At 49.7% G+C, this 21,920-nt stretch overlaps 1 protein-coding gene across 3 annotated transcripts in view; it reads right to left on the reverse strand.

Moving 5' to 3' along the window:
* Window positions 1–21,920, reverse strand: part of SNX29 (sorting nexin 29) — a 439,800-nt gene that overhangs the window by 338,815 nt on the left and 79,065 nt on the right. For all 3 annotated transcript variants that reach the window (XM_069486909.1, XM_069486910.1, XM_069486911.1), the window contains one exon: window positions 19,872–19,954. In XM_069486909.1, coding sequence (XP_069343010.1) covers window positions 19,872–19,954 — 83 coding nt within the window. The remainder of the gene's footprint in view (window positions 1–19,871; window positions 19,955–21,920) is intronic.

The raw sequence follows: 21,920 nt of genomic DNA on the forward strand, positions 1-21,920 counted from the left end.
CTGTGCAAATCACCATTTTCAACATTGTCCCTGAAGCCTGAGCAGGTTTGGGGCAGAGCCACCTTGAACACAGGCTTCTCTGCACCACTTTTCCCCTAACAGAGCCTTCGGGGGGAGACCTGAAGCCCATCCAGCTCTGGGATCCAGGGCGGCCTACGTGCAACTGCGCCCCTGGATGCTGGAGTTGGGGGAGCAATAACATTCCCTTATTTTACTCAGGCTGGCGGAACTGGTTTCTGTCACTTACAACCCATGAGTCACACCTCATTTGCTGTAACTCCGAACCATCATTGAGTTGACACTGGTGTCAAGGTGGCCAGCAAGGTAGGAGATACGCAGGTTGAGAAAAGTGACATTATAAGCAAAGATGTGTGATGTCATGACAAATAAGGAAACAGACAAGGATTCTGGGCTCAGCTGCTAAATGACAAGGTGCTTTAGGCATTTCACACCCACTTTGGGTCTCAGATGTTCAATCTATAAAATGTGGAGGTTACACATGCTGGTCTCCTGGAATCCTTCTAGCTGTGGGACGCTGTGATTCATCAAGAGAAGCAGATGAGCCTTTCCAGTTTCCGGCTCCTGCAAGCAAAGTGGCGCATTAGCTGCCCCTGTCATGTGGTCCTGTCCGCTGGCTGGACAACCAGCCAAATGCAACCAGCAGAGATAGGACCCTGACCTGCCTAAAGCTCTGAGTCTGCGGTGGCCTCCCGGGCTGCGACGCCAACATCTGTTGTGATTGGCCTCATGCACAGCGGAGTGGTGGGGTTAACTGATGGCAAGGAAGATTAATTGCATGTGAAATACTCTTAAATAATTAGGACATAAAGCAGCACAGCTTCCTCCCACCCTCGGGCTGTGGGATCATATGTATGGGCAATTCTCAAACAGATTCTCACACATCATCTGCAATTAATCAGAAGCACACAGCTACCGAGAGGGCACGGGTAGCTCTCACACCAGACTGATTCTCACCGCCTCTGCACTGTCCGACTGTACACCTGCTACACAGTACCTCACCTCCTGCGCAGCCATGGCTGTGTGGCTTGCCTGCTCTCAATCTCGGTTTCCCCACCTCTGAAAAGGGCACGATGGGCCAGGCGCGGTGGCTCACACCTGTAATCCCAGCACTCTAGTAGGCCAAGGTGGGAGGATCACTTGAGGCCAAGAGTTCAAGACCAGCCTGGGCAACATAGCAAGAGCCCATCTCTACAAAAAATAATTTTAAAAATTAGCCGGGCATTGCCTGTAGTCCCAGCTACTTGGGAGGCTGAGGCAGGAGGATCACTTGAGCCCAGGAGTTGGAGGTCGCAGGGACCTATGATGATACTACAGCACTCTGGCCTGGGCAACAGAGCAAGACCCTGTCTCAAAAAAAAATGTGGAAAGAACATGATGGCACCTACGCTATCTTTGCAATTCCTCGTGAAGCTTAAATTCTTTCAAAACAAAGGGGTTGTTTTTTTTTTTTTTAATACATTAAAGAAAAGGACACATATGCAAAAAAAAAGTGCCATGCTCAGGCTGGCCGGTGCTGTCTCCCAGCGGAGCAGGGGCCGCACCCATGTTCTTCTCCTGCAGTAAGAGAAGCTCCTTGGCTGGCCACGTGACCTCTTGGAATAAAAACCTCTCTCACTTTCTCTTGCGGCTTTGCAGCTGCAGCCATGGAACTGGTCCCAGCCAAGGTGAGGTGAGTAGAAAGCGATGCTGGAAACTGGGGGTGCACCCTTCAAAGAAGGGCCTGTGTCTCCCCGTGGCAGAAATGTGGACAAGGGTGACCATCTGAGAAATGACAGAGAAACCAGATAAAAGGAGACTGGCTCCCAAACTGTTAAGTGGGATGAAATTAAATTCTGCCCTGCTGAAACCAGTGTTGCTTGGGGGTCTTTGTTACAGCAGCCAGAGCAAGAGCCCCCCTAACGCGCCACAGATGCAGCTCTTGGTAAAGCGACCAATGCAGCGGGAAGGCAGCTTTTCAGTCCCATCCTTCAGCCCACATGAGCCAGGGATGAGCAAATGAAATTTACAGGAGCCGAGCTTCTCGGATCCCCGGTGAAAGCATCCCCTATCATAAGCTGTGACAATCTTGCTTCATAATCTCTCCCTCCTCCCTCTCGTTATTTAGATGGAGATGTTCTCTCTGTCCCTCTAGAGGAGCCACGGCTGAGGCTTAGTGAAGATGGACGAGGAAGGGACTCTGCCAGGAAGTAATCTCTCTTCATCTCCTCCCACGCTGAGCCAGACGGGACGCCCACCACTGAGCTCTCTATTAAACACGGCCGGGGTCGCTCGCTCCCAACGTCTCGACTCAATCACCTGAACCTCGTATCAACATGAGAACTTGGCAGAATCCTTCTTTCCAGGGTGATCTCTCCACTTCAAGGACTGTGGCTCATCTGTGTGAAGGACCACACGGATGAGCCTGAGGCTTCTAGGAGGACAGAGAAGGGCTGGGAGTCCCAGAAACATGGACAGGACTATCTCCATGTTCTGAGTCCCCAGTTGCTAACGCAGCACATGAAAACAGACACCTTCTGCCATAAGTCACAGGTGCTACTTAGAAGAGGAAAAAAATCTAATTTAAACTAAAGGGTCACACTTCAATAAAGATTTGTGGGTGGATTTTGGGGGGGGGGGTTCTGTCCAAAATGCACCTTTCAAATTGTATTCTCAGTATAGTCTGGCTTCGTATTTGGGTTAACTGTGGCCCTCACTGTGAAGAAAACTGCTCATTGCGTTGTCTCACACTCTGAAGACTGAGGCTGCCTTCCCTGGAATTCCAAAGTAAGCCCCAGTCTCCTTCCTGTGCAGCTGAGCAGAAAGCAGCATTAATAAAACGCAAGTAGATCCGTGTTCAGAGCCAACGCGCTGGATCATGCCGACGTTACCAGCAGACATTCGGATGCAGCAATCGAAGGCAAGTCTGTGGCATTCTTTCTAGTTCATTTTCCTCAGTACAATTTGTCTTTTGGCTCTATCTCTGAAAGGCAAAGAATGTTCTGCATACAATACACAGCAGTAAAGACAAGGGTCTCCAGCTATTTTTTTAAGCCCCTTACAACATGGGAGACCAACTATTTTTAACAAAGATCTGCATGGAAAAACATAACGTGTTTCCAGTATTCACAGTGATGGGTGCATCAACTATTTCATGTGCTATAAAGAATATTCCAACTACAATGCATGCAAATGATGGCCCCGACCCTAAGCAAATCCTAGAGCAATCCTGGATAAAGCCACACCTTCGGGCAACTCAGAGGTCCAAGAAAAAGCATCAGGAAACTTTTAAAAAGTATCGGTTTCAGAGAACTGTAGCCAGGGTGATCTCTGTGCCTGACTTTCTTTGAGAAGATTCTCCTGGCAGTTAAGTGCTCACACAAATCAAACTACCTTAACTGTCAGACAAAGCACAGATGGCGTGGGACCAAGCAGTAGCCACAGTTTCAAGGAAATGAATTCTGACTGTTTTGCTGCCTTATCTGGAATCAGAACCTCAGATGCGGGCTTCCAATTCCAGGAAACTCAAGTGAGTATAGGTCATTCTCTCAAGTATAGTTCTTCCTCTTAGCAGCAACTTCTAGAAAGGTTCCAATTACACACGTAAGGCTCCAGGAATGAACGAATACACTGATGATTATGAAAACACCATGGAAAGATGATAAACAGAAACGAGGAAACATGAAGACAACACTTTCCTTTTTCATTATTACCAAGGGACAGCTGTGACCAAAGCAAAGGCTGTCAACGTACGCAATGATTAAAAGTAACTGAGGGGCAACCACTTTTCATCGGGAGGAGGAACAGAATGAGAGAAGCTGAAGATTCTGCGAGACAAAAAAAAAAAAAGAGGCACAAAGGGACATTAGGATACCTGGGCAAGGAGAAAACTATCACAGAGCCCTGAGAAAAGGGAACAAAATAGGCTGCTTCCTTCAGCCCAGTAGGATGCTCAAAATGCGGAAGCGTAATCTCTACCCATTCCAGCAGGAAACTAATTGGTAATTTCTAAAATGTGCCGATTCAAGGCACGGTGGGAGAAGAGGAGCGTTCAGCCGCAGAAGTAATAGCTGAAGGATCGAGAGGTGCACACTCCGTCCTGGGAAGAGCAGGCCTGGCGTTGAGAAGAGGTGAGCCCAGGACGTGCAATTTTAACCACAGGCATGTGCTGCACTGGTAACTTAAATTTGGAAAAAAACTCACAGGTCATCTCCTGATCAGAAAGTCCCAGACCCTCCTCCAAGTGGCCAGCATCTGCTGCTGGATCACGACAATCACCTACCAGCTGCTCTCCCTGCTGTCTCCCTTGCTCCCAGCCCACCCAGGGCCAGATGGCCCACCTAGGACACAGCTCTGACTGCCCTGCTCGTCCTCCTCTGCTCTAAAGCCCCCAGTGGCTTCCAGTCTCACTCCGGGTAAAGGCTGACGCCGCCCCACCCACCCCACCCCGACCTTTCTGCCTGGTCTCCTACTACTCCAGCCACTCCCTGCACCCTCCTGCCTCAGGGCCTTTGCACTAGCTGTTCCGTCAGCTGAGCACACGATTCCATCGACATCCCCATGGATCTCCTCCTCACCTCACTCACACCCTACTCGAAAGTCAACCTGTCAGGCCTTCACAGACAGCCCGGCTAGGACACAGCAGCCCCTGTGGCCACATCTCGTCCATCGTCTTGTTCTGCTTTATTTTGCCTTAGAAGACAGGCCAGCTCCTGACATATATATATTTATGCTTGTGGTCTCCCTGCTCCCCCATTGGAATACAAGCCCCACCTTTTCTGCTGTAACCCCAGAGAAGTGGTTTTCAACTGGGGACAAGTCTGCCCAGCCCCACCCCAGAGGACACTGGGTGAAGTCTAAAGACATTTTTAGTTGTCACAACTCGTGGTGATGCTGCTGACATCTCGTGGGCAGAGGCCCGGGACACTGCAAGATCTCCTACAATGCACAAGACAACGAAGGATCATGCGACCCCAATGTCACTAGTGCCAGGGTTGAGAAGCCCTGCCCCAGAGCCCAGCACAGTGCCTGGTACATAGGGGCCCTCAATAAGTATTTGTCAAATGACTGGCAATGAATAACGAATAGCCAGAAGCAGTCAGGCACAGGGTTCAAGAGCTCGAGCTCTAAAGTCCCAGACTGTCCCACAGAGCACTGCCTGTGTGACGCTGGGCAAGTCCCCGCAACGTTGATCCCCGGTTCTTCCTCCTCGAGACAGGGATGATAACAGCAGCTGCCTCGTGGCGTCGTGGTGAGGATTAGAGGCACTGGGGTAATCATCCCAGGTGCATCACCCCCAGCCTCCGTCATGGAGAATGCGGCCCCAGAGAAACGGGTTTGCATCTAGGATCTTCAGATCAAACTCCATCTCAGAACCAGGCAGGTACAAGGTATCACACCAGAGAGAGATGGGCCAGCACCCCGGGGCCACAGGCACCCCTGGGGACTCTGCTTCTGCCCCAGCCCAAAGGATCAACATTCCCTGCATCCAAAGTGCGCAGAAGGTCGGTGTGACTCCTCGCAAACGCCGGTGGAAGCCTGAGAGCAAAAGGGCCGGGAGTAGTCAGGACCAGGCTTCTTTCTCAAGGGGGGCAGGACCCCACCTGCACAGGGGCCGGGTGGCAGCAAGACACAGGGAGAGCCGCCCTAAGACAGGCTTGCTTTAGAAACAAGGAAATGGGGTGCACAGAGTGGAATTGGGAGCAATGTCAAGGGCAAGGCTGGGGTGCGAGCCCTCCTGTCGGGCTGCAGGAGCCTGGCGTCCTCCTCCAAGCCTTGACACCCCCTCCCCGTGAATGAAACAGCACAGGGTGACCTGCCCAGCTCCGCTGCATGCCCAGTTACGTAAGCTGCTACCGGGCCCAGCCCAGAGCCAGCCGAGGCGAAACCTCAAGACCAAAAGTCGACCTGGCTTAGAGTGCAATGAGAGCTCTTTCCTGAAGGTCTGTAAACAAATTAGGAGTCTGAGCTGTTAATGAGGTCAGCAGGAGTGCCACAGACCTCCAAAAAAATGATGAAATTCCAAAAAAGGGGAAACAAAATCCATGTTTGGCTCAAAAAAGAACCAAAAGCACAGAAACGATAGTGAGACCCCTGGAGGCCACTGCAGCCCAGACTGTCAACCGCAGTTGAGGGAAAGCATGGGCGGCAGGGACCACCAGCCAGAAGCAGAAAGTCACCCTGAAACACAGACGCTGCAAGACGCCCTTGGGAGCAGGCGTGGGGCAGGGGCTCCAGGCGAGGCTAAAACACACTCTTCCTGGGCTCAGTGCCTCTCTGCGGACGCCAGCTCAACCAGCCACCAGCTGTGTGGGGCTGGGCGAGTTCTGTCCCCTCTAGATACCTCCTGTTTCCTCTGTGAGACGGGGATAACAGCGAGCTCTCACGGGGCCACCGCGAGTTAACGAGCAAGGAGGACAGACTGAGCACTTCGCAGCACCATCCCTGCCACTTCCTTGAGGGCTTCATGATGGTGACAAGAGCCTCTCAAAATCTGGATGTCTTGCAGCGCTTAATGGCAGAACACAGAGGTGCAGCTCGGCAAACTATCAGTAGTGCTGCCTCTGCACGCTGCGAGCCCCATGTCCCCACGTCCCCACGTCCCCGTCTCTGCGAAGGCTTCCTGCCCTCCGCTCCCCTGCTGTGCCCACCCCTCGGCCACCCTGTCCTTACTGCATTCATCCCTTGACGCTCATCAGCTCCTCCCTCCCCTCCTGCATCAGTGACCAGCACCCGGCACTGCGCTGGAAGACCTTGTGGTTCCAGGCAGGGAGCCGAACGCTGTGCTGTGTGACCCGAGAGTCCCACTAGGATTCCCCACTGCAGGGGCAGCTCACTCCCCGGAGTAGCCCGAGTGGGGACGATCGCTGCGGAGCGTGTTCAGTGCCCACGGCTGACAGAGAATGCATCGCCCCCACGTGACTGTATCGCCTTCCCTTTTCCCCACCCAACCATTCTCCGTTTCTTCCTTTCTTTTCTCTCCACCGTTATTTCCAGTAGGTTCTGAACCCTGGGTGGGCAGGGCCCAGGTAGGAAGAGCTAACTCCTACTGAGGCCTGCGTGCCCTGCCGTGTGCACTTCCTGTGCATGAACTCATTTAGTCCTCACGACGGCCTAGGGTGCTGGTGCTCTCATCATCTGAATTTTAATGGTGGGGAAACTGAGGCACAGAGCTTGTGAGTGGCAGGTCTAGGTCTCCCATCTCTGACTCCCCAGCACCTAGAGCAGTGTCCGGAACATTAGAGATACTTGGTAAATGTTTGGGGAATGAATAAACGAATTATAAATTAGTGAGGCATGTCTAAATTCCATCTGGAAACTTCCAGTTACTAAGACCGTCCCCGAAGGTCTGATAGACAAAATTCAGTGGGAAGTTTCTCCTTTCCAGAAACTTGCCCAGCGTGAGGGATCTGTGTTGGCCTCGTCAACAGACTCACTCTTGCGGCTGGGGGCGGCGGGCTCAGAGCACAGCCGCTGTAACGGCTGCAGCCCAGCACCTCCACCCTGGGACCTCACCACCAGACCCTCAGCCGAGCAGCCCCGCCACCTCCCCCATCATTACTATAGCACTCCCCGCTTCGCTTCTCGGGCTGAATGTTTGGAACTGCGTTGCCAGGCGACCAGCCACAACGCCTCACTAGTATTGCGAATCTCTTCCAATAATAGCGGAGAGAAAAAAAGGACCCACTCAACAAGGCCTATTGATAACTCGGGATGTTTTTCTTGCCCTCTCTGCCCTGGCTCAAGATCAAAAGCGACAGCAAATCAAAAGGAAACAATTGGGCTGATTAACTGGGCTCACCTTTCTCTACCACCTACCACCCGGCCGCCCCCAAGAGAGGGAAAGGAAGGCCGTGATTAGGATGCAAAGGCTGAATAAATACCCGTGGCTAATCAATTACCTCTCATGAAAAGCAATGGCATAGGAGAAATGTTTTCTAATTAGCTGCATATTCCCTTTCAAAACAGGACCAGACACCTACACCTGTCCTTCAGAAAGGGAAGGGCCATGCACGATACAGGTATGCTGTTGGCGCACAGAAAGCTGTGTGCATGCTTCGTGTTTTTTAACTAGAAAAGACCATCGCTCCCACCACCACCACCCCCACCTTTACCACTGAAATAGGGCACCGCGCTGGACATCAAGAATTCAGATAACAACCATAGCCGCAAAGAGACGGCAGAGAAAAGACCAGAGCGCCCCCTGGTGGCCCAGTGCTACTCTCCCTGCAACCAGCAGGAGTAAAGGCAGCTTCCAGCTCCCAAATAACCATATAGTCAAACAGAGAAATTAACTCAAGAATGGAAACTCAGTTGTTAAAAAGTCAGTGAAAGAAGATAAGGCTGTTGCAAATAACAATAACCATCAACTGGATGGATTTTCAGTACGTTCAAGTAAGGAAACACCAACGAGCTGCACGTGCTGAATGAGAGTGTGTTTCTGCAGCTACCAAGCCAGGATCATTTACTCTGCCATATTCTACAGGTGTTTATCCTTATGCACCTACAGCCCCCTAAATTGTCTTCATTGCAGGGGTGAGGGGACTAAACAGCTCCCAAACACACACACACACACACACACACACAAGAACAAATGCTCTCTGAGAGCCATCATTTCCTTTAGATTTGTTTTTTTGTAAGTTTTATTCCCTGACCCATGCAGGAGGCAAGTGGCCAAAACAGGAAAAAAAAAAATAGTTTAAAACAAAATATGGTTCCTGGCAAAGTGCCCCACTGCCTCCTTCTCCTGTCTTAGGGTTTCTCCACCTCAGCACTGTTGTCATTTTGGACCAGATAACTCTCTGTCGTGGAGGGCTGTTCTTGCGCAGTGCAGGATGTTTAATAGCACCCTTGGCCTCTCTGCTCTCTATCTACCCTCATCCCAGCTGTGACAACCAAAAATGTCCCCAGACATCACCAAATGTCCCCTAGCAGTTGAAATCACCCTCAATAGAAAACCACTGTCCTATCTGATCACTACGTCCAATGTGGATGCCACCAGCCTCACTGAAAGAATAGACTGTGATTTCCTCTTAACTAGAAGGAAGATTAACGAGTAGACACCAGGTAAAAGGAACTTTAGGGGCCTCCGCAGTATGGATGGTTTCAGTAAAACAAGAGTATGCGCAGTTCAACAAGAAGGCCCAGATGTTGTTTTCAGGAAGATTAGTCAACAACTTACCCTTTGAGTGACTACTGAAGTGACTATTAATAATAATCACCTACCAGTTATTGAGCATTTAATGTGCCAGGTACCTTCTGGGTATTGTTTCCCAATATTTCTAATCAAGGTATAATTTACACAGAGTATCTTTTGACTATTTTCCACATGTCAATTCGTTTCATCATCACAACCCTATCAGATGGGTACTGTCATTAGCCCCATTTTACAGACAAGAACACCGAGGCATGATAGGTCAAATAACTTGCCCAAGTTCCCACTGCTAATACGTGTAGGAAGGTGGATAAGAACACAACCCGTCTAGCTGGTTTCAACACCAGTGAGCAGAACAGCCACAATGATGGTAATGATACAGTTGTTACTGCTGCCCCAGACACTGCGTGCAGTTACCACATACTGAGCTCCTAAAGTGTTTCTTACCTGTTTCTAAGGTCTGGAACCCTTTGAAGGAGAGTGGTGAAAGCAAAGGAACTTTCCCCCAGAAAATCCACCTATGTGCACAAATACACAAACATGATTTTTTAATTTTTTCCACTTATTTTTTATATGTATACCTTCATGGGTACAAGTGCCATTTTGCTACACTGACGTATCGCACCGTGGTAAAGTCAGGGCCTTCCATGCACACGCCACTGATGCAATGCGCACTGGACAAATAGTTTTGCACATAAGTGCAAAAGGCTTCTGATGCCTTTGAAACTATCTAAGAGCCTCCTATAAAGCTCCCAGATACAATATATCCTAGGCTCCATGCCAGACACTTCATACACCCCCTAGAATCCTACAGATGGTATTACTTCTGTTTCATAGATTGGGAAACTGAGTTCAGATAAGCTATAGCATTTGCCCAAGGTCACACAGCCCTTCAACAGCAGTGCCGTGGTCAGCCTGGCCCCAGGTGCCGTGCACCCCAACAGGTTACCTCTCAACTCCATTGATCCATGACGGACTGACGTCGGGGCACTACAGAAATAAAGGATGTATAAAGTACAGAAAGGATTTACACATCTAATCCAGCAGCTCTGACAATATAAGCTTGGCAGTGACAAGGTAAGGGCTGCTGGCTGCTCAGAATTAAAACCTGAAGGTGACATTTGCCTTTCGCAAAGAGGGTTGTTGATTCACCTGCACCCTCTGTAAGGCAGCGTCTTTTCAAACCAGTCCACAGGCACCTGGGCGCTCACACAAATGCCACTCTGCCCCTCTCCAACCCAGTCAAGCTTCCTACATGGGCCAGCACCTGGCCGAGGGCATACAAAGTTATGGGCCAGATGTCAAAGCCACTGTGTCTACTGATACTACCTTACCGAGCCACAGGTCATTCAAAGTCACCTGAATGGGCACCACATTTGCAAGGGAGACGGCAAAGCAAGAAGAAAATGAAGATATCTGTCTCCGACATCAAAGCAACTAACAAGATCAGGCAAGTCTTTAGAAACATCCAGACTTCAACCACTTGGCTCTTCAATCACGGCAAATAAGAACAGAAGCATCATCACTCCTTTCCCGGAACAGACGGTTAGAACCACAGGGAACCCTTAGCACAGCCTCCTCCACATCACAGTTTGGGAAACTGAGGTGCAGAGAGGTCAAGGGACACACTGCTATCAGAGCCAGGGTCACAACCAAGTTTTCCTGTTCACTGAAAGAAAACAGCACCTAAATGCCTCTTTAGAGATACACGATGTTCTTTCCACGGCAACGAGATGCCTCTCCCGACGCAGTGGGAAACTCATTCCTGGAGTGACTCACGTGAACAGGCCTTTGCTGCCTCCAGAGATAGAGCTGCATCGGGGGCTGAAACAGAGGAGCCAGCATCCCAGGAGCTCAGGCTTGATTCGTTCCTACAAAATGCTGGTTTAATTTTCCATGCTTGTAAAACTAAAATAAACATTAGTTCCTTTGTTTATTTCTTCCTTCGTTCCTTAGATGTTTCTTGAACAACACTGCATGTCAGGCAGAGTTTGGGGCACCCGGGATTCGGCAGTGAAGGGGCAGGCCAAGCGCCTGTCCTCAGGAGCCTGCATGCCAGCGTGGGACGCAGGAAATCAGCAAGGAAGGACACTCAGGCCACAAGGGGTCTGAAGCCTGATGTTAGCAGCTAGGAAGAAAACCAAGTCAGGCAATCTCACAAGGGGACAGAGGCGAGCTCGGTTAGGTGGGGAATCAGGGAAGGATAGCCTCAGCCTGCCAGGGCTGCTGTACCAGCACCCCATGCTGGGCGGCTTATGAACACGACATTTATTCCTCACAGTTCTGGAAGCTGGGAGTGGAGATGAAGGCACCAGCAGATTCAGTGTCTGGCGAGGGTCCTCTTCTCGGTTCATAGCTGCCGCCTTCCTGCTGTGTCCTCACGGGGCAGAAGGGGCAGACAAGCTCCCTGGGGTCCCTTTCATAAGGACACCAATGCCATTCCTGAGGCTTCCTCCTCACAACCTAACCACCTCCCAAAGGCCCCACCTCCCAATACCTCACACTGGGGCTATCATTCCAATGTATAGATTTTAGAGGGACACAAACATTCGGTCTGTAGCAAGAAGGAACATTCTAAGAGACCTGAATGCTTTTCTCAGAAGGTGGGCCTTCCATGAGCCCGTGGGCCTCCAGGAACAGGGAGGCAGGACGGGGTGTGACCCGGGCTCCCACACGTACCAGCAGGGCGACCTTCCGCAGAGCCACTCTGAGCCTTGGTTACTTCAACTATAAAATGACGCTAACACTCCTCTTGAATGGGCTAAGAAACTGATCCCCAGATGTGACTTCAGAAAGAAGTGGCCTGCCTGGAGCGATGCCACCACCTGACACTTCGACCTCGTGTGAGATGACACTAGACGCGCGCACCGATTCCCTGCCTGGGCAACGGCCTGGCTCTGAAGAACTAAGAGTGACGACACTCACCACCTGTGGAAGCTTCTAGACATCTGAGAAAGCTCCCATCCCAGATGATGCCTGGCTCAATGCTCAAGTTTAGTGTCTTCCCATGTTAGTGCATTAATCCTCAGAACAGCCCTGAGAAGCCAGCGTAAGTGTCCTCATTTTACAAAAGAGACAATGGGGCCCAGAGAGCCTACGGGGAAAAAAGAAAGAAAAAGAAACCTAGCTAGGCAGTCCTGGAGCTGGGGCTGAAGCCAGGACGCTGAGCCCAGGCTCCAGAACACCGCCTGGGGACCCTCTCTCCTGTTGACTCGGCACATCTCTGAATCACGGGTGTTGGGGCACCGTACTGAGGGGCTGGCTGGGGGCTGGCTGGGGACTGGCAGCAGCTTGAGAGTGTGGGGACGTCCAAGTCAACTCAGGACTCCCTGCCCCATGGGGCACAGGGGAGGCCTTCGAGAACCACCTGGCAAGGGAGGGCCACGGGGACAGAACAGGGAGGACTGAAGGAACACACGTGCTTTTAAGTCACAGAAAGGCCGCAGAGCCTGCTCTTTGCCGGGGAAGTGAGACAATCCCCCTGCCCCCGCTTCAAGCTCTGCACCGGCCTAGCTCTACGCACGGGCGAACAGCTCAACTGCCGGCCCTCTAATGGCATCATCCCACCTGCTCTCCCCTCTCACCTCTGCCCTGCGCACTGCCACCGTTACCATCCACCACCAAAACGGGCCACGTCCCCTCTTCCACGAGCCTCTGCTCCACTGTCACCTGAGACAGAGCTTTCCTGACAACCCACCTTAAAACAGGCCTATGCTTTGCTGTCTTAGCACTTGCTGCGATTTGCAAGGTGAGTCCATGTGTCTGTTACTAATAACTTTGCTGCTGTTTGTCTTCCCCATGGGTCTGGCAGCTTCTGAGGGCAGGACTGCAGCTTCCTGCGCGCCGACGCACAAGCCGCGATTAGCACAGTGTCCGTCACACTGTAAGCCCGGGGCACAAACAGCTTTTGAGTGGAAGAAAGGACCTAGCAAATAGTGAAGGAAAGAAAGAATAGAGGAAAAAAGAATAAAAAGAAAGAAAATGCTCTTTCTTTTTTCTTCAATAAGAAAAACAATCCCCAGAAAACTCTAAATGCCATTCATTCCTCTATCACTTTCACACTGCATGACCCCAGACAACGTCCCCAGGCTTACTAAGCCAAGCCTTCCCATACAAATGAGGAAGCTGGGAACGGTGACGGCTAAAATCCTTCCTAAGTCTCAGAACAAGTGGGAACAGAGTCATGACTGCCGAAGAGCACAAGTCAGCACCCATGTCCCTGAAGCACCCTGTGGAGCTCAGAGAGGATGCCTGGCCACTCCACACCCCCCTCTGGCGGTGCGTGAACCCCCACCCAACACCGCCCCTGCTTTGACCCCACAAAGCCAGCCTGCCGCAGCCTTCTGCAGGCGCTCTGTCAGCTGACAAGATGCGTTCTGGCCCCTTCCTATCTCTCTTTAGCTTTCTGGCTGGCCTGAAGTGTGACACTGTGAGCCCTGCGGCAGAGCCCAAGCCGATGCCCTGCAGCCGAGGACGCCCCCATCAGAACCTCTGTGGACGGCGCCCGCCCTTCCCAGTCACACAGCCCAGAGACAAGCAAAGTCAGAGCAAGACAAGGCAACGCTCACAGCTCCAAAGGGACCACGTCCCCTTGTGGCACTAGAACCGGACTTTAGAGCCCAGCTGTCCGACAGCTCCTCCTCCAAAAGCACACTTCTGAGGCAGGCAGAGCTACTGTAGTACTCAGGTTGCCAAGAGAGCCTACAAACGGCAAAAACTGCTGGTTCCCAACCACATCAACCAGGAAGAAGAAGGAAAGAGTACAAAGTTCCATTTTGATGGCCCCAGAAGTTTTGCTGTGTGACTTTCAGCACTGTATTTAGCCTCTGCCTCAGTGATTTTCCCATCTTTACAATGGACCAGTGATGCCTGCACCTGGTGGGTTGGTGCAAAGCCAGGGCTAACTTCACAGAAGCATCTAGCATAATGCTGCCGCCTCACCAGCTAATGAGTACAAACAATTATCCTAATTATTACTCACCACCGAGAACCCCTCTTACACCAGCCCCATGAACCACTTTTGTCTATTAGTCTCAAGTACTAGTTACCCTGCTTGTTATCAAAGCCCGCCGACTGCAGCGCTAAAGCACTCCCAGGCAAAAGCAGAGACGTTTGCTGCCCCCAAAAAGATGGGACTGCACTGGGTCCATATCAGCCTCCAGCACAGCAGTTCACAATGCTGCTCTCTTGCCCCCAGCTCCCCTTTGTACCCTCTTAGACCCCCAGATTGGGACCCACGTGGACTATGAATTCCAACATTTTGTTGAAACATTGTTGCCACAAGTTTAAAAAAAAAAAAACAACACCAAGTTAAATGAAACTGAAAAACAGAAAATGAAATTTTCTTCGCTATAAAATCTGATGTCCACAGAAAGTTAGCTTAAACAGCAAGTGATGGCAAGGTGGACAGCTAATTTTTGCCAATTCCAAAATGGCTTGAGGACCACTAAGGTATTTTTAAAGACATTAAAGGTTAACAACATGGATTTCTTATTATGTTTAATTTCATTTCAAAAATACATGACTTTCTTTTGCTTCAATACCAGCATATTAGGCAAACTACTTTTCCCACTAAAATTAAGGTCACATTTTGTTCCCATAAGAGAGACAAAGATTTTTGAGACAGAAGAGAAAAAAGAAAGGAAAGGGGAGTTTAACTATTAACCACCATTTATTATTTCATGTAGCTATAAAAATGCTAACCTAAGTTGAAATTCATTAAACCATATATAATGAAAACCAAGCGTTGCAAATATCGTGTGTTCTAAGGGAGAAAAAGGAGGTGATGGGGAAGAGAACATGAATGGGCCAGTTCCGAGACCACCCACTAGAGGGCACAGTAACCCGGGACAGCTCGGCTGTCGCCTGGAGCATTGGGGGGGGAGAGGGGGTCGGCGGAAGGGGGTGAAACGGGAGGTGGAGATCAGCAACTGGCAAAGAGAGGCTGGCATGGAGGAGAGGTCAGTCGCTCCAGTTTTCATGGCCCTAATAATCCTCGGAGCGAAAAGTGCTCCTGAAAATAATGAAACAAGGTTGGTATGCTCATCATGAAAACCTAGGGTCCTCACTCGGGAGTTGCTCACTTTCTTACCCACAGTGAGTTTAAGGCTCTCAGCCCCGGATGCCTGCACAGGGCATTAGTCCCCTGCTGCCTGGCTGGGCTGGGTGACCGTGGAACAAGTCTCCTTAGGCAATTGAGATTTATTGAGAGTGTTGGCTCTGGGGTCAGAAAACCTGGGTCCATCACCAGATTTGCCACTTACTGCACCTAGGAACCATGCGTGGCACACAGTAGGAGCTCAATAAGTACTCGCTGAGTAACTACTAGCTGTGAGGCCTTGGGCCAGTTACTTACCCTCACTGAGCCTCAGTTTTCTCACACAAAAACAGAGAATGATGTTACCTACACCTGAGAAGGCTGCTGAGCGATTTGATGAGAAAACATAAATTACGAAGCTTACGTGGCACACAGTGAGCTCTGCCAAAATATATTACTGCTGTTCGTGGGTTATATCTTCATACGATGCCACTGTCAAAAGTGAAGTGATACAGAAACACAGCTGATCAGAGAAGAAGGGTGGGGGAGAACATGGGGTCTCCAAAAATAAACTAAATACCACTTTCTTCAGACCTGCTGCATCTAGACAAAGCAATCACATTCCAGAAGTTCTGTCTGAGGGTTCGCCAGGAGCTGGCGGCAAGAGCTGACAGAGGAAGAGGCAGCAAAGGAAAGCCACCAGCCACAGCGGTGACGTCAGCCGAGGGGAGCAAGCCTACAGGGGGAGGGGATGCTCAGCTGCCCCCCCCCCCGGGGGGGCGGTTCATGAACAGATGGGGACGTGGGGTGGAAAAGACTATTTCAGCCAGTTCTAGTGACCCAGAAAATGAAAAGGCAGAAAAAGAAAGTCCCAGTGACATCCCTGTGAAAAAACGAGGCCTCAGCCCGCTTTTCAACCTGCTCTCGAAGCTGCACAGAGCCGCGTGTTGAGTCCCATGTTCCAAATCCTAACCTTGTTTTCCCGTCCAAATCAGCCAGAACGCCTACTGGGAGGACGAGAGGCCCCAAACCTAAAGGGTATGAACCAACAGCTCACGTGGGGGACACAAATGTTAAACAACAGCATGCAGGGGGCTGCTACTAAAGACAGAGCCCCCCAACCACAAAGAAGCATTGGCCAAGTTCTTAAAGTAGCAAAAACATATTAAAAGGTTAGCAACTGACGGCGGTGACGTGTGAAGACACCGGCAGCTCTCACACTACTTGGAACACACAGTGGCTACTGTAACAAGCCCGTTTATAAAGACAGGCATGACCTTTGGCCCACTCCTCCCACAAGCGGCAGTTTATCCCAAAGGGACACTTCCGCAGGGCAAGAGAATACTGATACTCTCAGAGTGCGCTTACCACCAACCCCGCACCTTGTGGGGGCGGGGGGTGTTAATTTTTTTCCTTACAATGAAGGAAGAAACTTGCTTTAAAAAATTTAAAAAAAAAAAAAAAAAGTAAAACCTGGCTGGTAAACCCCCAAAATAATCTAGTAAATGGTGATCAATCAAGTGATGGAACGTTACGCAGCAGCACAGCAGCGTGACCAGGGAGGTGGAGAAGAAAAGCATGGCGACGGTGTAATGTGAAAAAGCACAATACAAAAGAATACATGCATGACAGCTGGCACCTACTGCCTCTCAATCCTGATCCAAATGCTTTCCTAAGCACATCACGGTTAATCTTCACAACCACCACACGCGGTGGGTACTGAATCCATCCTTACGTTCCAATAGGGACACAGGCACTGAGAGGTTTAGGGCCAACCAGCTGGAACTTGAACCCGGGCAGTCAAGCCTCAGCACGTGCCCCTGGCTCTGATGGCCTGTCGCCTCTCTACAGCAACAGCCATAGCTGCGATTCCAACCACGTATGACTCCACATGCCCCAAAACGGGACTTGTAAACCTACTTGCAAAAATGCAAAGTATCTCTGAGGCAGAATTACAGGTGTTTTGCTTTGCTCCAAACTGTCTTCACTGCTTCGCTACATAATTAACTTTTTCATAATAGGCTTTTGTGTTCCCTCAAGTACCAAAGGGCCTTGCAGAAGGAGAAAGCAATAATGTGGGTCTGGCCACACCATCTTCTCCTGGGTAGTAAATGCCGACAAGAATGTACCTGCAAAAAGCCTCCGAACAAAACACTCTTTGCAATTTCAGAGACAGCCAAGAGGGGAAGGCTGCTTGGCAGAGGACTCGTCAGTTATCCCCGAGCACCGGGGATTAGATAACCCAGCTCTAGCTCGATTACAGCACAGAGGCAGCCTCCCGCACCGATTATTAAATGATTCCAGGGAAGCCACTTGGTGGCAACTCTGGGAAGCACAGAGTTGATGAGATCCTTCACCAGACTCCTCTGGGGTTTGCAAGAGCTGAGCAGCCGCTGTGGAGTAGAACCTTAGGTGCTTCACATGCCGGGATGGGACTGTTAATCGGAACTGGGATTGCTCTCGCAACACCCACTCCTGGGACAGACACCCCATGTTAGAGACTGAAGTGCATCCCCCACCAAATGCATATGTTGAAGCCCTAATGTGAGTGTATTTGGACACAGGGCCAGTAAGGAGGTAACTGAGGTTAAGTAAGGTCCTAAGGGTGGGGCCCTGACCCCATAGGACTGGTATCCTGTAGGAAGAGAGAGAGGGACACCGGGACGCGCGTGCACAGAGGAAAGGTCGAGAAGGGACACAGAGAGAAGGCAGCTGTCTACGAGCCCAGGAGAGAGGCCTCACCAGAAACCAACCCTGCGGGCACCTTGATCTTGGCATTTCAGCCTCTAGAACCATGAGAAATTTTTATTGTTGAAGCCACCCAGTCTGTGGTCCTTTGCTATGGCAATCCAGACTAACACAGCCTGGATATCCAGACAGACGTGCTCTTCCTACCTCCCTCGCAGATGGCGTAAGAGATGGGGGTGGGATGCAGGGGACGCAAGTCAAACCATCCTCTACTCAAAATTTCTAAGAATCTATTCTGGAACGCACACAGGGTGGATGACAGTGCTGTCCCCTGACAACTGCCTAAATGTACAGCCACTGCAGAAACACAAGCCCACCCAGCCAGCCACCCACACACAGTCACTACCAACCACAGACCACATGACTACCAAGTACCGAGGGTCAAATGTGGACGTACTGACACTTTGCTTCAGAGATTCCAGCTGTAAATTCCGGGTATGTCCCTAACTTGCCAAAGATATCAAATAATTAAAATGGTTTAGTTTCTAGAAAACGGCATGAGTGAAAACAAAAGCAATCGAAATCCCTGCCATCAGCGTACCTTGAGCGTGTTCGAGGGAATGTTGTTATGAAAATGCACCAGCAGGGCCGGTGATGACCTCAAAGACGGCAAACGGCTGGGGAGACCCAGAGACCACGACCTACACGGACCCGCAGAGCAGCTGACAGAGCAAACCGTGTTTCTCGGACACGCTGGGACGTCAGCCCAGGGAGCAGGGACTCCTGAAAAGCAGAATGTTAGCTACATGCCAGGGTGCACAGGTGACCCCGGCCCTACGTAAGGTGCCGGGAGGAGGCGCCTATAAAGCCTGGCACTCACGTCCACCACCCAGGAGCCACTGTCCTTTCGGGGAAAAAAATGCTCATAATGTAAAAGAATAGAGTCCTTTAGAGTAGCTATGCCTCAAAGCCAGAATAAAGTCTAATCCTTCTACAAGGCACCACCTGCTCAGAGAGAGAGTCGTAGATGCTAGAAAGACAGGGCATTAAACAGCAGCAAGTCACAGAGGTGGCTTCTCTTTTCACTTCTCCAATCGGTTTTGACTGTGGGCCCATTCTGCAGTCTGGGAAAGCCCATGGCTCCTCTTCAGCAAAATATTTTAAAGTACATAAAGCACACAAGATCACAAAGGAAACCAATTATATTCAAACAGAATGGTCATAACTGAAGGAAACACTAAATTTCAGCCAGAGGTTAGTGAAAAACATAATTTCTTCGCTATCCAAGTTCAGACCTCTGAACTTGGAGAATATGTAGAAATGGAGAAAGTCTCTCCTTTGCCCCTCTCCTCTTTCCTGCCACCTGGGATGAGAATGAAATGGCTGGAGCTGAAATGGTTATTTTGGTCTATGGAGCAAAAAAGGAGCCCTGGTCTCTTAGAACCATGGAACCAAATACCAGCACCAGCCTGCCTACCTCTGTACAGAGAGATGGATGTCTATCTCATTAAACCAGAGCTGGTTTACTTTGTTTTACAAAGCCATCCAAACCTACTCTTCATTGCTACAGCTCTAATACTTTTTCTGGGTAGTGAAGTTGGAAACAGTTAAAACCTGCTCATTAGCAATGTTTAATCACCTTGGAGAGAGACAATCTTCCTCACCTACAAAAATGATCCCTCCAGAGTTACAAAGGAAACCCAAATAGAATAGCTCCTCTGTAGCTGACGCTAACCCCGAAACCGTGAACCACAGAAGTCTATCTCAGTGCTGCTCCACCCCGTAAGCAAATCCTCAGAGCAGGCACATGCCGAAGGAGCACACATTCACCACGGTTCCAGAAGGCTACAACCACGCACACCTTCAAGTCCAACCAGGTACGCACACACCTTGCTTTGTCCCATAGCCATGTGGAAGCAAGCACAAAGGCACTGCCATGATATACTGCCCAGAAGTCACCCCAGAGCTGGCGGAGGTGGCTCGGAAAGTACTTACTAATTGTCATCGACTCTGGCACCGGGGCAGAAGGTAACAGGCTGCTCAGGGGATTTCCTTGGCCTGGAGAACGTGCTTCCACGCTAGGAAAAAGCAGGCAGAAGGAAGTTACGCTTGACCACTGAAAAAGCACAACCTGAGTTTTTGTTCTAAAAACCAGCAGGTGGTAAGTTTATGTGGGCACATCTACTAGAAGAAACAGAAGGCAGTCATTTGAAATTAGTCAGTTCTCATTATTTGTATATCCCATACATGCAAATTGACCTACTCACTAAAATTTACTTGTAACCCCAAAATCAACCCTCAAGGCACTTTCACAATCATTCATGACTGTGCAGAGCAGCCAAAAATTTGAATCACTCAGTGAGCACAATCCCAGATGAGGTCAAACAAGGCAACACTCTGCCTTCTTGTTCCAGCTTTCATACCATAAACAAGTGTCCTTTGTGCAGCCCCTATTTAGGGCCACGTTTTCAGCATTTTTGTACTTTTTGTTGGTGATTTCGTTGTTTAAAATGTCCCACAAGCACAATGCTGAAGTGCTGTCTAGAGTTCCTGAGCACAGAAGGCTGTGATGTGCCTTCTGGAGAAAATCTGTGTGTTAGATCAGCTTTGTGCAGCCGTGAGTTACGGTGCCATCGGCCATGAAGTCCACGCTAATGAATCACCAACATACATGAAATTAGGTGTCTTCAAACAGGAACAGACATAAAACCAGGTTATGTATTGACTGGTTGCTAAAAATGTTGTGACCAGAGGCTCAAGCAACCTATGCTGTATTTGTCTAGGAGCACAGGTTCAGCCTTCACAGCAACTGTATAGAACATAACTTTTGCAAATAATGAGAATTGACTGTATATTTGCAAAGAATTTTCAACATGAAAAAATTACACTTCACATCTTTTGTGAAAACAGCAGGCCATCATCATACGGTTAACATACACACACATACCCACACACATGCACACATGCATACACAAACACACATGCACACATGCATACACAAACACACATGCACGCACACACACACACACACACGCACACACACACATACCCTGGCTGGGAAGAAAAGCACCAAAACATCAACAACATAATGGAGTTGGGGGTTAAGAGTGATATTTTTGCATTCACTGTCCATTTTCCAAATTTTCTAAAATATACAGCAAAAAGGGACTCAGAGCCCTGGAAGGATCTGGTGACACCAATCCTTTCAGACACTGCAGTAACTAGCACAAACCTCCCCCACACGTAGTGTCATTTTCTGAGAGCAGAACTCCTGTCTATTCCAGGTGGGGCCATGACACCTAGCATGGTCTAGTAGTAGTCAGGAAGCCCCACCCTAGAGCTAAGGTTGAAATGCAGATGTGGGCCAGGTACGGTGGCTCACACCTGTCATCCAGGCACTTTGGAAGGCCGAGGTGGGAGGATCACTTGAGGCCAAGAGTTCAAGACCAGCCTGAGCAACATATCGTGACCCTGTCTCTAAAAAACATAGAAAAAATTAGCGAGCTGTGGTGGTGCATGCCTGCAGTCCCAGCTACTTGGGAGGGTGAGGCAGGAGTTCTAGGCTGCAGTAAGCTATGTTGATGCCACTGCACTTTAGCCCAGGCAACAAAGCAAGACCCTGTCAGAAGGAAGGAAGGGAGGGAGGGAGGGGAAAAGAAAAGAAAAAGGAAGGGGAAAAGAGAAGAGGGAGGGAGGGAGGAAGGGAGGAAGGAAAATGCAGATGGGATAGATCCCTGGGGACCCCAAATTAGAACCATGAGGAAAGAAGAATAAAACCAGGAAGAGCAGCAAGGATGCTGATAGCATCAGGGAGACCTAAACATCCAATGACTTTGACTAACTCAGTTTCCCTTTGACAAACTTTTATTTGAAAACAGAAAAAGAAAATCTATATGCTGCTTACTATATGCCAGACACTATACTAAGCACTTCACAAATGTATAATATCTAAGTGGCTTAAATTTTATATAACACTAGGATTGTTAAATATTATTTTCAAACAATAACTGATATTTAAAGTAAGAAAATAATGACAGAAGAGGT

The sequence above is a fragment of the Eulemur rufifrons genome, chromosome 14 (genome assembly GCF_041146395.1).
Source record: "Eulemur rufifrons isolate Redbay chromosome 14, OSU_ERuf_1, whole genome shotgun sequence".
In the NCBI taxonomy this organism is placed as follows: Eukaryota; Metazoa; Chordata; class Mammalia; order Primates; family Lemuridae; genus Eulemur; species Eulemur rufifrons.